General features: G+C 37.2%; 1 protein-coding gene across 5 annotated transcripts in view; it reads left to right on the plus strand.

Moving 5' to 3' along the window:
* The window catches only part of ZNF608 (zinc finger protein 608), an 83,290-nt gene that overhangs the window by 27,694 nt on the left and 37,980 nt on the right, over positions 1 to 17,616 (plus strand). For all 5 annotated transcript variants that reach the window (XM_074532201.1, XM_074532202.1, XM_005488419.4 and 2 more), the window contains one exon: positions 9,161 to 9,416. In XM_074532201.1, the coding sequence (XP_074388302.1) occupies positions 9,161 to 9,416 (256 nt within the window). The remainder of the gene's footprint in view (positions 1 to 9,160; positions 9,417 to 17,616) is intronic.

The raw sequence follows: 17,616 nt of genomic DNA on the forward strand, positions 1-17,616 counted from the left end.
TTAGACCCTTGAGTAGAGTCCAGAGAGGGAGGACAGTGAAGGGACTAAACCATCCAGCTAAAAGTGCTATATTTAAAATGTCAGCAGCAAGTTGTTTGAGGTCCATCTTTATAGGTATGTTTACTTTTGTACAGAGGAATAACTGTTCCCTTTGGAGTTACATTCTTGGCTTGTTTCCATTCATTTATATGCAAGAAGGGTAAATCTCTAGTCAACCACACTCCATAGAAGTCAATAAGAAAGGCGTAATTGTGGATTTTTTTCCCCCCACACATTTGAAGACACACATAAACCTGAAAATTACTTGTTAGTATTTCTATTTCAGTTTTTCATAATCATTAGCAATACAGAGTAATGCAGTCTGGCTAATATGTATATAATGGTAAATAGATCTGGATTTGAGGATGAGAAAAGTCATCAAACACTTCTGTGTACGGATATTCATTTCCAAATATCTGAATAATAGTTGCAGGATTGATACATTCAGGAAAGCAACACACAGAACTTGTCGCCTTTGTCCACCAAATAGAGCTTTTCCAGCCTTTCACAACTTCACATATGTTAATGAAAAACATTTTCTGAGAAATTGGCAGCTTCATGCTTTGTAGCTAATGCCAGCTTTTTTCATGGACCAGTTCAAGGCAGAGCAAAGGGAAAAATGCCTTGTTTTAGTGCTGAATTACTCTGACAAGCTTTCACATTGCCCCTCCTCTTATTAATATTCTTTTTGATGTGAGCTTGTAAAACAGAGGATTGGCTGTTAATCTCTGGGATCTCAAGGGCTTTTGGCAGTGGCCCATAATTGATGTGTTCACATGGGTGTTGTCTGACTACTAATGATTAGACAGCAGTGTTATCTCCCAGCTAAATCAGTGTTGCTTATAAATCACACTTGATAAAGTGCAGTTTCATTTCTTCAAAGGTCTGTACATGTCTGTATAGTTTGATACAACTGCCAGAGCCATTTCATGATTTCATGACAGCTTAGATTAGGTTTATTTTTATGAGCAAGATATTTGAATTTTTACCAAGTATTCAAAAATGTTTCTTTCTGTTTGTCTTTGTTTTGTTATGCAGTGGGTAGAATAGAAAGGATATGCACAGTTAGGGCAGATCATCCTAGAAGGTGCAAATAACTGGAGAAAATATCACATGAAAAGCGGAATACTTGGACTGTCAATTTCCTTTGCTCTATTTGAACAGAAAGGGAGCTTTGTTTGTAGTATGTGTTGATCATGCTGGTACACTATAAAAATAGTCTATGAGAGTGTAAGAAAAGACACAGGCAAACACAAGGCAATTCAACAATGGCGTCTGGGATTTTCTGGATAAAATGAGGTACTTTGCATGCCTCCCTTCTTTTTCAGCAGCACAAAAATGAAAAATCCTGACTAAAAGTCTTAAAATGCAAACTTCTGTCTGTGTTTGCCCTCCTAGAAAGCAAGCTAATGAGGATCTTGAGGTACTAAGGCAAAATCAACAGGTAAAAATGTTGTTGAGATAGGGACATGCAAAGAGAGATCTCAAGTTGACCTGAATTCTGAGTCACTGAAAGGACAAGATTTGTCTTCTATTAGGTAACCTCTAATCAGATACTTGGGTGCTGATTGTGTAGATGCTCTCACGAAAAAGAACTAAGAGAACACTAAATCTGGGTTTCTCTTCTCTGCCCAAACCAAATGGCCTCAGAGTTGAGGCAAGTAGGTAAGCAAATTTTGAAAGTCATAATACTGTCTTCTTTAAATAAAATTAGGACACAATATCCTACACTTGGTAGTGTTTGTAGCTCACACTGTGAATATTTAAGGTCTAATTAATACAGAAAAAAACCTAACTGATATGGCTCCTACACCATATAAAAAAGCAAAAGATAGAGACTTCTGAGGCAATAATACAAGAATATATTTGTCAGAGAATATGTCTTGTCTAAAAAGCCTAAGGGCTTTTTAAATTAAAAATTTTAAGGTCTGTAGATAGAAATAAATATGGGGTCATTAAGCCAAATGGTCAATTTTTGGAACATGCTTAAAATGCCATCCATAAGAATGTAGGCAGGCCCATTAAAGCTTTTGGTATACATAGGTCATCCAGGAGCTTCAGTTCTGTTTTGTAGGATTACAGAAGGTCCGTCATCACCTTTTGGAAGAGAAATTTAGACAGTTTTTCTTAACAAAAATTTATTGAATTCAGGAAGGAACTGCCTCCGTCACAATGTGTGCAGCTCCTCACTGGCAAAGTGAGTGGTCAGCAAATGTGTAAAAGGCAGCAGTGGGCTATTGACATGCAGAAAGCCAAAAAAAGTACAACTAGGCTGTTTCTCTTCTGAGTTTTATTGCCACTTTATTATATATTGTACTGGAATCCTGGAAAAAGTCACAATGTTTTACTAAATGTCTTCTGTATTCTGGAATGGCTGAAATGGCCATTCTTCCACCAGACTGTGGTTGCATCATCAAATAACTGAAACCATCAGTGGAGAACTTCTGCTTTGGAGTCATAGGTCATTATTTGTTTGGACATTAGGAATGAAAATTTTGAGTGGAGCAGTTAAATGATAATGCCATCAAGTTAAACATTATCTTCCTATATACAATTGAGAATGAGAAAATTATCCTTGGTCTCCTGTAGTCTTGATTTGTCATGGAGCAACCATGCTTCCTTTCTCAGGTTGAAGTCTCTCATGTATTAGAAATAAATATAGGAAAACTGAGGATAGTATTTATTTACAATGCTATGAGCCCCATTAAGCAAATAGCCTATCTATTTTCAGGCTCAGTACCCTGAAAGTTTGACTGTAGCAGAAACTTTGGAATAAAAAGAAGTCGTTGTCATTGTTAAAATGAAAAGCTTCTAAAAGCTCATATAACTTCATAAAGCAGTATCTAACCTTCACCATCAAGTGGACATGCCTTGTTTTTTACCATATTCAGTTACATGACAGTGATAGATACTGGACATCATTACACAGTTTCTATCTAGCTTCAGACAATACAGAGGAATTTCTTCCTTTACTGTTCAGAATAAATTCCGTTCTTGATTGTAGAATAGTGTACCTCTCTACACAGGACTGATATCCTGATTAAATTTTAGTACTTGTTCTTTTTGTATTAAAGCTTAGTGTATGAAAAGCTTAGTGGCTGACTGAAGAAAAGTTTGGAAGCGCAGACTGACCAGGAGAAATCAAGATTCAATGCAGTAAAGTGTTTTAGGTACAATTATCTCAGCAAATGTGATTTACATAGGCTGAATGAGGAGAAATGTCTCTACAAGAAATGTGCAGGTGGTGATCTGGGCATCCTCCCAGAACTCTGCCAAGCATTAGAGTTGACATACAATTTTTCACAGACTCAGCCTTGGCAAAAGGCTATCACTGGCAGCTGTCAAATGCTAATCTCTCTCACAGTAAAATGGGTGAACGGCTTGGGAAATCCCACTCATCTGAGCTAGAACAGGAGATCCAAGAGAGGATCCAAGAGAGGACAAGGAAGTTTCCTTGCCTGTTGTTCAGCACTGTTGCTCTGCATTAGACCAGACCCTGCTCAGAACTTTGACTTTTCATCATAGTCTTCATTAATACTGTTCTAAAAATAAAATACTAGCGTTATCATGTCTGTGGAGGTCTGTGGATAATGTCACGTAGTCACCTGGAGTCTGAGGAGGTCTGGAGGTCACCATATGAAAAGAACATGCAACTGTCAAAAGATGAGTTTGCAGAGTTAGTGCTGGTTAATGTGGCTGATGCGAGTGACAGAGAATATCTTTGGTACAAGAGGGGCTGTTCTTCCTTGTTCCCTGTATTGAAAGCTTAGTAGCAGAATAAGTTTTAAGTAGCTTTTTTGTTTTGATTTTTTGGGGTTTTTTTGGGGGTTTTTTGTTGTTTTTTTTTTTTTCCTTAATAGCAACTGTTCAGAATATTGAAATCATTCCAGATGTGAGCGATTTGCTGCTTTACTAGGAAAAAAGTGACAGTTCTACTAATGTCTTTTTGCCCTCTCCAACTACTCAGCTGATTGAAGTGGAGAAGTTAATTTTGAGAGTGGGAAATACTTGGAAAACTGCAAGTAGATGCTACTTGTGTTACTCAGTTCAACACAATCACACATCAAGTTTCTTGCTCGCGGAACAATATTTGTAAAGCATAAATATTTCAAAAGAAAAATATTATTCTCAAACAAAGGTTTCAAAGTGTGATATTTGGATGAAATTTAGGCAGTTTGAAGCACCTTTGTAATTCTTTTATATTTAAGCTCTTGTGATTCTCAACTAAGTTCACCAAAATAAGTAATTTTCTTAGTACCTCTGACCTTCCTGAGCTTTGAACCTAAAGTGCATAACAGATATGTCTGTCCTATGGCAGAAATTCCTTTCTACATCCATGTCTTACAGTATTTATTTTTTTCCTGTGCTGTCCTTTATGGGACTGACCTTTTTACCCCCAAGAGTTTGATGCAGAATATTTGAAGAAAACAAAATATCAGTTCTGTTAAGCATGATGTCACAATGCTTCTGAGTTGGCCTCTGATGTGATTTACAGGCAAGAAAAACTGAACTGAGATGCAAATGAGATCTTTGAGACGAAATGGAGATTCTTCACGTGGTAATTCCTGTTACATGGTAGAATATGAAGGAATAGCTTTCAGTTTTGAGTATGTAAATTCTCTGGGGCAAGGTCTGTAGCATGAGGAGAGTTATCTGGAAGTGCAGACATGCTTCTGAGCACACAGACATTTTTCTCATGTCACATTCTCCCATATGTGTTCTCTTCCAAAACAGTTAGGTTAATTTCATTAAAATTGCTTCTGATTTGTGATGCTGTGCATGAGACTACACTGAGGTCTTCTGGAATCATGTTGCTTTAGAAAATTAAGATAGAGGCAAGTATATGTATAAATAAGCTTGTCTCCTTTTCACCTTAAAATCTAAAGAAAGCAATTTGTAGGATTCCAAACTTCCAGATAAGGCTGAATTCCTTTATTTCCTGTTCTCTTTTCCAGACATTAATGATTCTGTGATGTATTAATTCATAACTCTAAAGAACTTGTCAGTGTAATTTTCAAGGCTGGAAGTTTCTTAGTCCTTTCTGCCTTTATGTTGCTGTCTTCTAGAGGGAGGATTTAGGTTTGCAAAGGGCCAGACTTGGTTTTTTAGTTAGATCCTATAATAGGATTCAGATCTTCCTTTCGTACTCTTTCTGTTAGGGCAGACATTCCCACTGGGAGTGCTTACAGTAGTTTTTTCTTTTTTTCGCCATTTAAAAAGTGGTGCTTTCTGGTAAGAGCTTGTACTTAGCCTGAAACCTGCTCTTCTGCCTTTCTCCTGGCTGTGTTGGTGGATGGATTAAATGGCTTTTCTGGCATGTACATTTCAAAATTACCTGGTGCATGACACTGCAATAGTGTATGACCCACTTTGGTCTTAGATAGGTAAACTATGTTATCATTGAGATATATCTTCAAAGACACACCTTCATGAAATCAAGAAGGTGAGTTTTGATACACAGAACTTGATTCCAGCGTGTAGAGTGCCTGAGTAACTGAATGGCAACCTTACTTTTTAGAAAGTCTTGCCTATTTTGTGTTGGTACGTTATTTCCTTTTTCTTTCATGTGTGCTTCCTCCTACTGATGAATGTTATGCAGTCACCAAAACAGACCTTTTTTTTTTTTTTTTTGGTAAATATTCAGATAAAGGATTGCTCCAAGGAGCAGTGACTACATTGCTTGGCAGGCAGCCTTCATTTTCTGTGAGCTTTCTGCTACTGAGCATCATAGCTCCCTGAGACGATCAAACACTTGGCAGTGGAAAACTGCCACGAATAACACTGCAGCTTTGTAGCCTTTGTCACCAATCAGCTCTCAAAAGCTCTTGGAATTAGGTGAAGAAAATATTGCTTGAATATTTTTATCTTTTTGTACTCTTTTGATTGTGTGTCTAAAGAGAGCATCTATGTAAATAGCCTTCTTCAGATTCAGATTTTCAATCTCATATTGGAATCTCTTGTGTGATAAACAGCAAGGCTGCTGCTCAGTATGCGCCAACACCTGGGAATAATAACGAAAAAATAACAGTGAGAAACTGCAGAGCATCTGTTCTTGACATTAACTTTCCTCAGTTTGACAGACTGCCACCACCAGATGTTAATCTTATGTGCCTTTTTTTCCACTGGAGATGGCGGCCTTCCTGCCTCTCTTTGCCTCTAATAGCTTACATCAGTGCCCTTTGCAGAATTCATGAAAACAATTGTGTCACCACAATGATCTTGAAGAACCACCACTTTGCAGTGCTGTTATGATTATCTAGCAAGATGGGTTAATTTTAAAACATGGAAATCTGGAGCAATGTTTAAGCTTAATGTTTTTTTTCTTGTGGCTAGGGACATACTTGTGCAATGAACCTGTATCTCAGAGACTGTAAGTGTCCACTTATTTCTCAGCCAAAGGTTTAGTGTTTTAATTCACACAGAAGCAGTCCCATTTAGTGCAGACGCCCCTATTTGGCCTTGTCCTGAATGAATGTTTCCAGTGGAAAACATGAACATTTAGTAGCAGGTCTAAATAAACCAGAACTGAGCAAATATTTGTAACAAAGAACTTAATAGGATACACTGTGCGATCCATGCTTTCATTAGCTCCCCCTCACTGTTTATAATAGTCAAAAATGGAAAACACATCTGTCAATTTAGCCTACATTCATTTAAAACATTGGCTAGTTTAGTATGACCACAGAAAACACTTAGGAATTTTCTTCCTCTGGTTTTGTGATAAGTCTATTTTATGGAAGAATTATGTTCCATGTGTAGTAGGAGGTTTTGCGCAGCTTTACAGAGCACCATATAAACTATCAAACAGGCTATTCATCAGCATTTTTTGGGTTTATAATGGGATGTGGTTTAGCTTTTCCTAAGTGCTAGGCTCCATTTACCTGCCAGCTACTGAGCCCGGTTCTCTTCAGGTTTGAAGTAAGGTATGCTGAGAACCCCTAAATGATGTGGGGTTGCACACTAACCTGGTTCCAGTGACAGAGCCCCAGTACACAGCCAGTGCCAGAGAGCAGGGCTCCGTGCCATCCAAACGTGTGCCTCCACTTGGCATCAGGAGCTGCAGAGCACAGGATCAGTGTCTGCCCACGCACAACAGCCACAGCTGTGGTTTTGTGTGATGTGTGCTATTAGATACTGCAGCTTACAGCTGCTGCTGGGGGTCAGTTGATGTTTGACTTTCCTGTGTGCGTTCAAGTCTGCTCTGCAAAGCTCTCTGCCTGTGCTTTAACTCTGCAATTCTCTTGGCATAAAGAGAAGAATAAAGACATCATTGCTTGAGTGCATTGTTCTAGGTCACAGGAACTCTGCTTTAACCAGTAGAATTTTGATGGTATTAGTAGGTTTTTACTCCTTAGGGATGCTTTCAGTATTTATGTTTTGTTTTGGTTTTGGTGTTGTGGCGTTTTGTGGTTGTTTGTTCGTTTGTGGTTTTAAAATTTGTTTGATTTTTTTGTCGTCTTGTCCATTTGTTCTAGGTTTTGTTTGGTTTATTTGTTTGTTTTTTCACTTCCCTCTAACCTGAAAGTTTCATTCTCAATAAAAAGAATCCCCTCTAAGGAGGAATACTTTGGAGAAGACTGTAGTTATGGGTCCTTCCCCTCTCCTGCTTAGTTCTAATGTAGTTGATGTCAGAATCTAGGCTGGTCATACAAAGATCATGCAAAATATTTTCGCCAAAGTTATTGAGAATTATTTAGCATGCATAAGATTTGCACACATGAATCAAAGCCTTGGTGCTTAGTTTGCTTCTATGCAATGCTAAAAAACCCAGAATTGTTACAAAGGCCAATGATAACAATTGTTACAATTTTTAAAAAGTTCTCCCTAATTTGTCATTTTATGTTTTCATTACAAAAAGTGTCCATCTGATGAAGTGGGCTGATCTGTGATACATGTGTAATACCTTTTAGTCTGTCCTTTTATTTGTATCCCTGTTTTGCTTTACAAGCAGGAAAATTAACTTTGTTCTGTGTTATTATACATTTGAGCAAAACCTGGATGATGTACAGTGAGTCATTGTGTCTTCTCTGTTGAGTCTTCCTATGAGGTCCAAAATTAAAAACAGCATTGTCATGGAAGACATTTGATCCTCTATTTCAATGCAGCCAAAAAGCAGCTATTTTTAAAAAATCATTAGGTTGAAGAGTGATTTCTTTGCATGATATCTGTGATCCAATGGGCCAAATGAATTTGACTTCCGGGGGTTTAGCTGGTTGACTGGGCACTCTCATATCCTCATCTAGCTGTTTTTTATGGCACAAGGGACCTTAGAGCCAGAGTGAAATATTGAAAGCCCAAATACAGAGAATCTGCTCCTGAGTAGATTGGAAGTTGAACAGGAGAGATCACTTCGTCAGTTCATATGTTGATATTCCCTCTGTGAATTGTCTTGTGTTCCAACTGATTGTCTGGCAAGATGCATTCTTCTAAATATGCATTTTGGAAACCCTGAGAAATTACTCTTGTAAAAGTCCTCTCTGTTATTCCAAGCCGAAAGATCTAAATGTTATCTGTAATGTACTAGGTGGGTCATCTCATCCTAATGTGTTTTAAATTATCAGATGATAAGAGATTGTATTTGCTGCCATATGGATATTAGAATTGTTCCAACTACTAATTTATCTATGATATACATGAAAGAATAGCATTTATGTCTTTGTACCTGTCTTTATAATTTTTTTTCTGTAAATAGAAAATGAAGTTCCCGGTTCACAAAATTAATTTCCATCCAGAAATCAATCTCTGTCAGTGCCAAGAAAAAAGTAAACATAATCCTTGTTTTAAAAATTTACTATTATTTCATATTAATAGTCTATGAAGACAGGGAATAGTGTAGTAGAAACTTAGCAAGTTGCCTCGTTTAGCATGTATAATAGATATTTTTGTACTTAATTTTTCATGTGCGGCATTTGGGCTAATGCCAAAAAATTTGAGCTCATAAGACTGAAATTACCTGTGATACACCAAATCCCTACATAAAGAAATGCAGTCTTGGCAAACTGGACTTTCTATTACTTTTTTTTAAAAAAAAATTATGTATTTTATTTCATATTATTTTATTTTGTTTTTATTTTTTTAACTCTCACAGCACCATTATAGTAAGTTTGTCTGTTGTTTTCAGGTTGATCCCCTGTTTACAGTGCCTGCACCTCCACCTCCGATTTCCAGCAGTATCACACCTCAGATTCTGCCTTCCTACTTTTCCCCATCTTCATCCAATATTGCAGCACCAGTCGAGCAGCTTTTGGTACGGACACGTTCAGTGGGTGTAAATACTTGCGAGGTTGGAGTAGTAACAGAACCTGAATGCCTTGGACCCTGTGAGCCTGGGACCAGCGTGAACTTGGAAGGAATTGTGTGGCATGAAACTGAAGAAGGTAAATCGTTTTTTCCATTAGGTTTGTCTCCGAGATGTGTTGGGAAGAGGGTGTATGCTCTGTCTGCCTGGGTGCTGGCTAAAGGCTTGCTAATCTGTTGGGACACCATTATATGCTATGGCAGTCACAGCTTTACAGTTCACTTAGTGAGCTTTCATTTTAAAAACAAATGGCAGGTCTTTTTATTATTTAAAGCAGCTGTGTTTTCCAAATGACCTACCGCGTAACCCTAGCTAATAATAGAATTGTTTCCTCTTGCTAAATTAAGAAAAGCATATGAAGAAATTGCTAATAGAATAGCATAAATGTCCTATTTAAATAGGAACATCATGAGAGGGTGTTTATGTGATGGGAGTGGATATACGAATAGTTTAGATGAAAACTTAGCTAAATATTTCAGCTTATTAAGAAATGCCATTATTACATAACAATAGAGGCCCCAGAGACCCTGCAAAAATTCAGTTTCATGTGATTATTTTTGCTTTTTGGTTATCTAAAATATGCTTTACGAGGAAAGCTTTCAGCTTTGAAGAAAAGTGTTCCATGTGGTGAAGAAGTGCTATCAAAACCAGATTGATTTCTTTAATATCCTTTGAAGACATTTGTCTGAATAGGAGTACTGGAGAGCTTTGGGGAACACTAAACATTGATTTGCTATGATTTGCTATGATTTAGAGCAAAGTAGGAAGAGGATTATGCTGTGATATGCAGATTTTTCCATTTTGGATTTCAAAAGCTATTTATTAAAATTCCAGCTTTCTCCTGCTAAAAATATTGCATGTGTACACTAAACTTCTGCAATTTTTCATATTATAATAGCAGATGTTTTCATTTATAGCTGTGTGAAAATCTTTCTTTTGAGGATTATTTTATTTTTAGTGATCTACCTCCCTCAACAGTGAAAACAAGATTATTTACAAAATGATATAATGACAGAATACAGCGATGCAGTGCTTCATGATAAATCCTGACATGCTTCAGACCATATGCACAATGGCATTTCGTCCTTTGCAGTGATATATAAGACCTCACCAAAGTGCTCTACGCTGTCCTCTCAAAAATCAATAGAAAAAGTCAGATTTACTTGCTTTTATATGCTTTCATCCATCCATCTTTCTCTCTGTGTATGTCTACAGCAGATTCATAAGGTAGATTGATCCTTTTAGATTGTTTTTAAAGCACAGTATAAATTCTGGTTTAAAATATCCCTGCAGAGATGACTGCCCTTAGCAACTCCAATCTTTCTTGGCTGGCCTGTATTAACCAGAGTTGGAATGTGTGGGTGTTAACTGTGTTGACATGAAAGAGCAGTAGCTGTTAATAGTGTTATTCTTGCTGAATAAACTAAACTTCTGACCCCCACTGAATTTAAGAGGCCTTCCTTGCGAAAGGTTTGGCACTAGAAATGAAGTATTAAAAAAAGTGCATTCTGGTCAGGGTGACATTCCATTTACCAGTATCTCAGCACTCTAGTGGTTTTAAAACACTTGTTAGTTAATGGAAATGAACTCCCTTAGCCTTTTCCTAGTTTTGTCTAAAACAATTTTCTGAAACAACTCAATTCAGTAATGGTATGTTTGAGTGAAACTGTTATGAGTGTGCCTGTTTTCATAGCTTTACAAACACTCTGTGTACACTATGAGCGACTACAAATATAGATAAAATGGGATTCTAAAATACTCTAGAAATATAGCTAGAGTGTAGATTAAGAGACTGAAGATAGTTGATATGATATCATATTGTGTTGTTTGTACCGTGCTCTGTTTGAGTGTTTCAGATCCTGCTGATTGAAGAAAATAATACAAATTTGACTGTTTTATCCCAGAGTCCACGATCAACACTGTATTAAGAAAAATGAGTTCATAATGATGATTTGCATTTTAATTAAGTTTTTGATGTCTGGAGCACACACATAAGTACATATTTATGTGTTTTCAAGCTTTATGACATGTTCAGGAAAGCAGCTATATAAAAGCTTGCATGGGGCCATTTCTGCCAAAATCTAGGAATCAGCATACAGATGGGTCTTTTTGCCTTTAATAGAAAAAAAATATTATCAGATACTGATTTTCTCAAGTTCTGATTTTGACTTTAGGGCAGAACACAGCCTTTCCTGAACTGGTGTAAATCCACCTTACTTTAACCAAAGTCTTTGTACCTAGGCACATCTAAAACCATCTGGACATTCATGATGACATACAAATTTTTTTGTGATTTTTATGTGTTTCTTTAGTTTTCACTCCCTTTACTGCTTTCCAAAAGTAAATAAAAACGCCCATGCAAAATTTCTCTGGCTGTCTATAATATCTTATAGCTTCTTAACATAAAACAATTTAAACAAGCAAAGGAAGGTATGAACATTTCTAATCCTGGCTTGTGTTTTGAGATATTTGAATTATTTTGTATCTAGTTTAGCCACTCTGTAAAATGAATTATGGTGTGATAAGGAGAGGCTTGTAGGCTGGCTGCATACTCATAGGAACCAAGTGTGCTGCTGAGCAGCCTTTGTGTGCTGCAGAAACAAGTTGTGGGAATGCAAATACAGAAAGGATGTGGTGAATCACAGTTATTACAACAAGAATAGTAGCCTGAGTGGAGAAAGATAAAATCAAATAGTTTATGCAGAACTCATTATTAGCATAAATGTAAAGCATACTTCATAAAAGAGAAGGTATATACTGAGAATTCCTGCTATGAAGCCATCTGAAGTAACAAGTTTTATGTATGTTGAGCAAGTTGTCACAATCTGTTGCATTTGTTCTTTGAGGTCAGAAAAAGGATAATGTTCAGGCTCATGAGTCATATTTTTAAGATAATCTCTTCAAGGGTAGGGGCCAAGGGAAGAAAGCAACACTTGATTTCTGACAAAATTCTGAAAGATCAAAAAGGGCATTGTTGCAGCTCTTTTCATTACTTCCACACCACTTTATTTAGTTGACTTGATTTAATAAATTAGACAGACCATTTTTCCCAGCGTGTTTTAATCTTTAGAGGTGTAGAGGGCAGCTGGCATCTGAAGCCTGTGATATTTAATTACAGGGGGTGGTAACAAACCATAGGTGATTACTCTTAAATGACTGAGTTATCACATGGTTTTCACATGGGCATTTCTCAGCTGCTCCACTAAGCTGTGTACATAATTGCCAGTATGTATGCCATAGGCATTGTCATCTGCATAACAACCTTGTTTGGATATAACTTGGTAGTGTGTCCAAAGTGGTGGTAAAGGCTGTGAAACAGAGCACCACTGTCTGAGGCTATCCTGTGGGAGAGGAAGGAGAAATTATTATGTGGGCAAGTCAACCTGAAACTGGCAGCTGATGTGGATATTTGACACCAGAAGCTATCTGCAGTAAAAGTCCTTCACGGGATAGCAGCTTGGTAGTGTTAACTGGAGTGTGTGTTTTGGTTTGTTTGATCATTCTGATGTTCTGGGGAGCAGCTGCTAAAAGTCTCTATTGCTATACTGAGAAAAAATGTTTATCTTGAATCAGGTACTTGCTAAATTGTGTGATTATCTTCTGGGAAAACAATTTCTAAGTGAGCAATAATTGCTTCTTACTGCCTGGAGGAAATAAAAATGACCCAGAAAAAAGGGAAACCACCAACCAACTTTCTAAATTGCTTAGAGCCCTCGGGTTTTTTTCGGCTTCTCACTCGCAGTTGCCCTGGGTCACGTCCTGGTTTTAGTTCTGCATCTAGTAGTAGAGTCTGCCTTTAGGTGGGAACCAGTTGTTCTGATGGTGTCTTTTTTTCCTGAAAACTGCATAGGAGACAGCCCTTGCTGCCTTTGTGTGCAGAACAGGCTGTCTGCATGTGGTGAGATTCTTCCTCTTTGCGCAGAACAGGTGCAACCTGCTGTTGTACAGTAACAAATAATGGGGAAACGACCTGTGTTTTTTAATCAGTGTTAGCTTGTTGGTCTTTATGACCTGAAACTGATTGCCAAATAGAAGAAACAGGAATCTGCTGGATCTCAGAAGCCTGATGGGATAATTTATAGGGTATTCCAAATTTGTCACAGCATCAGTTCTGACACTATTTTGCAGAATTTTTAGAGAAATTTAGTAGAAAGGAGAAGGCTTAGTTGACAAAGAGGCATGCTGGTATTTGTTGTGTGTACAGTTTTCCAGCCTGCCACTTTTGCAACTAATATGCATGGTTTGTTTTGAAAATGTTATCTGTTGCACAGAGCTGATGTGGATTCCTCTCTGCCTTACTATGTGGTCTTAGTTTTGCAAAGACTGCTTTAAAACAACAGTCTGTTTTAAATATCTTTGTTTAAATATGTGTTTGTACATGTGTGTGCAAGTAAGGGTGTGTATGTGTCAACAGAAATAGAATTAGAAGAATGAGTAGTCTGGCTGTCTCTTATTCCTGTTAGCAATTTTTGTGGTTTAACAAGTTACTTTCACAAATACAGAGGTGTGATCAAACAATGAAACTTGTAATGGTGAAAGCCGTGTCAAATGTGTAAGGAAACAAATGTAGAAATTAGAGATTTTTATCAAAGAGCATTACAACAATTCGTAGAAATTTAGAGAAACATATTAAATCACATTTTTGTCTTGAACTCAAGCAAGGTTTATTGAGAGAGGCAATAGGCTTTATTAAACCAAGTGATACAGTTGTAAAGAACAGCTTTGCTTTTATACTGGGTGCATTTACATTTCTGTGTGATGTAGACCATTGACTTGCTGGGTAAAGGGGTAGGGTATTGTTAACCACTATATTTAATTCAGAATTGTCTATTTTTATGACAGAAGCATAAAGATAACTACTGCTTAAAAATTAGGCTTTGTTATGTCCATGTTACAGAGAAGTGCTCTGTGGAGATAAGTAGGGTTTTTGGCTACCTACATGAACAGAACACCTAAAATCCAGTTGTTTTCTCCTGCTGCATGGGTCGTCTGCTGACCCAGTATGAATATCACTCACTATCAAAATGCCCTCTGTCAAGAAAAGGCCTTTACATGTATTTATATTTTTACACACTATTTTTAATTTTTGCTCTTTCTACTTTATGTGATACCAGACCCAGTAAATCGGTGGATTTAAGGAAGCCTTAAATACGTGATTTTTTAATAGACTTCCAGCTGTCTCATTGTGTTATCCCAGGCACTTCGAGTCTGACATGTATTATGTGTTAGATAGAAACCTGTAGCAGAAGAGATATGCTTTGCATCTCACAATGGAAAGCCACAGTCTTGCATAAAAATGTTTGTGGTTTGTGGGAGCTCTACCTACTTTACAGAAGGAATCTGGGATGTACACAGACTGTTGGAAACAAGTTTTAAGAGTTGTAGGATTCCGACCACAGGATGGATTTAGCTGTAGTTAAACCAAGATTTGTCATGTCTGAAGGGGCCATTTTGATCATCTTAGCTGTTTGTGTGACCTTGTGAGAGTATGCACTTGTTTAGGGACATAAATTCAGGCATTGTCCTCTAACTGACTTCTACACTGATTCTTGTGTATTTGTTTGAAACATAGAGCACTGGCCAGTGTTAGAGCCAAGGAGTGCCTACTACTTGTAACCTGTTTTATGCCATTTTCATCTAAAATAAATGAAGAAAATAGTAATTTTAGAGTATCCACAAAAGCCTCTCAATTGGTTTTAAACCATTGGGACTGACTTTATGAACCAGGTGACCAGGTGCACATGGTTGTGATGTGGCTTCAATGAGTTGCCCTGAATCAGCTGGGTCACAATAACCAAACCTTAGCAGCCTCTTTGTTCTCAGCAAACAGTACATAAGTCATGTCAGTATAAACATCAGTGAAGCAGAAATTCAAAATCGAATATGGATGGTCCCTGCTGGCAGAGGAATGGAGATAGAAGATATTTTTGAGTTTTAATTTTGATTCTGTTGCAAAGAGCTCCTTTTCCCAAAAATTTCAATTAGTTATTCATATAAATGTAAGTTTGAAACTGTCTGATGTAAAAGTGATGTAAAGCATCATAGATTAGTGAAGAGCTGTTAAAAAAAAAAAAAAAAAAGAGAGGTGAAAACAGAACCTTTATTAATTTCCAGGCTTTCTAAGTACAGCAGAGAAGTAGAGAAGTCAAGGTGGCTCATCACCCTTTCCATTTCCTCCCAATACCATTACTTCAGATTTTTGAAGACTGCAGATCAACACTAGAAGAAAAGCACTTAGGAAATTTGTGCTGTTAAACGTGGAATTTGGTATTTACATGTCAGCATTCCTCCTTGAACATAAACACCCCACAGGGTCTAGCCAGTGCTAGTCCTACAGATTTGTTTAGAGAGGCTGTACGCCTCTGTTGCATGGAGGAATGTGTGATTTCTGTACTGTCTAGTGCTTCTCTTGTTGGTCCACTCTTAATATACTGATGTAATGCTAAGCAAATTGTAGCCTCAGTGCAGTCCCAATAACTGGCCAAAAACATCAGATGTGGCTTATTTGCCCTGGGTACTAAGAGACAGTTTATCTAAAGGGACCTGGGAAATGCTACATTTTGCAACTGAGTGAGGATCTGGGTGTAATTCTCTTGGTATAATCCAAAGCAGAGAATGAAAAAACTTAACAAATTCCAGACAGTGCTTACATAAAACTCTGCATATTGCCAGACTCCTACGGAGGAAGACTCCCTGCGCTTCTTGTACATACATAGAAAATTATCCCTTTTACAAACAAGCATATAGGGGCAGGGAGGGTGCCTAGAAAAAGGAAGGAGGATAATTGAGATTGGAAACATTTGCTTGGAGGTATTTGAATGTGAAACTGAGCCTGCTCAAGCAGTGAGGTTATGAACACTAAAGGAGCTGCTTCAAGAAAAGCAACAGTTTTGAGCATTTATTGCTCAAAAGCAAAGTCTCAGTAGCAGCAGATTGCTTAGAAGTGAGACTGTTCCAGTATGAAGTACTTGGAACATGTAATGTTTGGATTTGTAGATAGCAGGAGGAGAGATGACTACTAATGAAGTGTGTGTGCATCCAGGTGTTTCCTTACTGAATAAATACCATTGGAGTAGGGAATGAAAGCACAACTGTAATGGTATCTTTAGCTGGTGTGCTTCAGGGATTAACCCACTTCTTTGAAGATGTTCTCTCGATCAGTATTAATTTTATACATAGTTTAGATAGTTAGAAAAAGCTGTTGTATTCCAGTTTTTCTACGCTCCTAATTGGCACCAATCTTGTACGGTGGTGAATGAGAGGTTCTCCCAGATGATAAGATTGTGTGTTTGTACTAATACAGATTAATACAAATTTAAAAATAATCCTTTTTCTCTACTGTTTGAGGCTATGTCATGAAAAGCTGCTTTTGGCATTGGGACTAATTTTCCAGTATCAGATCAGTGGCTGGCCGAACAAGCAGCTTTTCATTTTTAAAAGAAAGAGTGGACAGTTAAATTTTGGTATCCTGAGGCATATTTGTAATTCTTTCTAGTTGCTACTGATGTAGTAGTAACTAGCTACTAATCTGGAATTTTTGGTGGCAAGTAGCAATCCAAAAAGCAAAGGAAAAACTCAATTAAAATTTTTGAACAATGAAGAGTCCTTTGACCTTCAGGGTTAATAAAAGATTATTGCTTATGTTTTTGTTCTAGAAGAGGGAGGCAGGAAACACAGAGGTTGAAAATGTAGAGGGTGAGGGAGAAGAAAAAGAATATATATAAAAAAGAAAAGCTCAAGGGAAATACCTTTCTTGATTTACTCTGAAAAAGTAGGTCTGGATTTACAAAAGCTGGTGTTGCAATGGAAAGCACAATTGAAGTTCATCACTTTTATATCCCCAAGTGCTATGAAATTTAGGGTAATAAAATCCCCTAGAAACATCTGGGATGAAAAACAAAAGACTAGTATTAGAGCATTTTGCTTTAATTTTGGTTTTCGGGATTGGTTTTTTTTGGTGTTTTTTTTTAAGGGGTATCAACTAAACACTTACACATCCATCAAAATTAGCACTGGTTTGAGTATACTAGTGGTAAATTTAAATCTTAATAGAACCTAAAGGGGATATAGCTATGGAAATAAATGACTGTAGAATTAATTTTTAAGGGCAGATTTTTGTTACCATCCTTGTTAAAGATTTAATCAGAATCAAGAAGCATATTCAAGAAAAGCCTTAAGAACCTTCTTTCCCCCTACTATTTTCTTTTCTCTCTGGTTTAAGATATCAGTTAAGTTTATTTGGGATGTTTACTAGGCCTTCACTTGGGTCAATATTTCGT

The sequence above is a fragment of the Zonotrichia albicollis genome, chromosome Z, assembly GCF_047830755.1.
Source record: "Zonotrichia albicollis isolate bZonAlb1 chromosome Z, bZonAlb1.hap1, whole genome shotgun sequence".
NCBI classification, from domain to species: domain Eukaryota; kingdom Metazoa; phylum Chordata; class Aves; order Passeriformes; family Passerellidae; genus Zonotrichia; species Zonotrichia albicollis.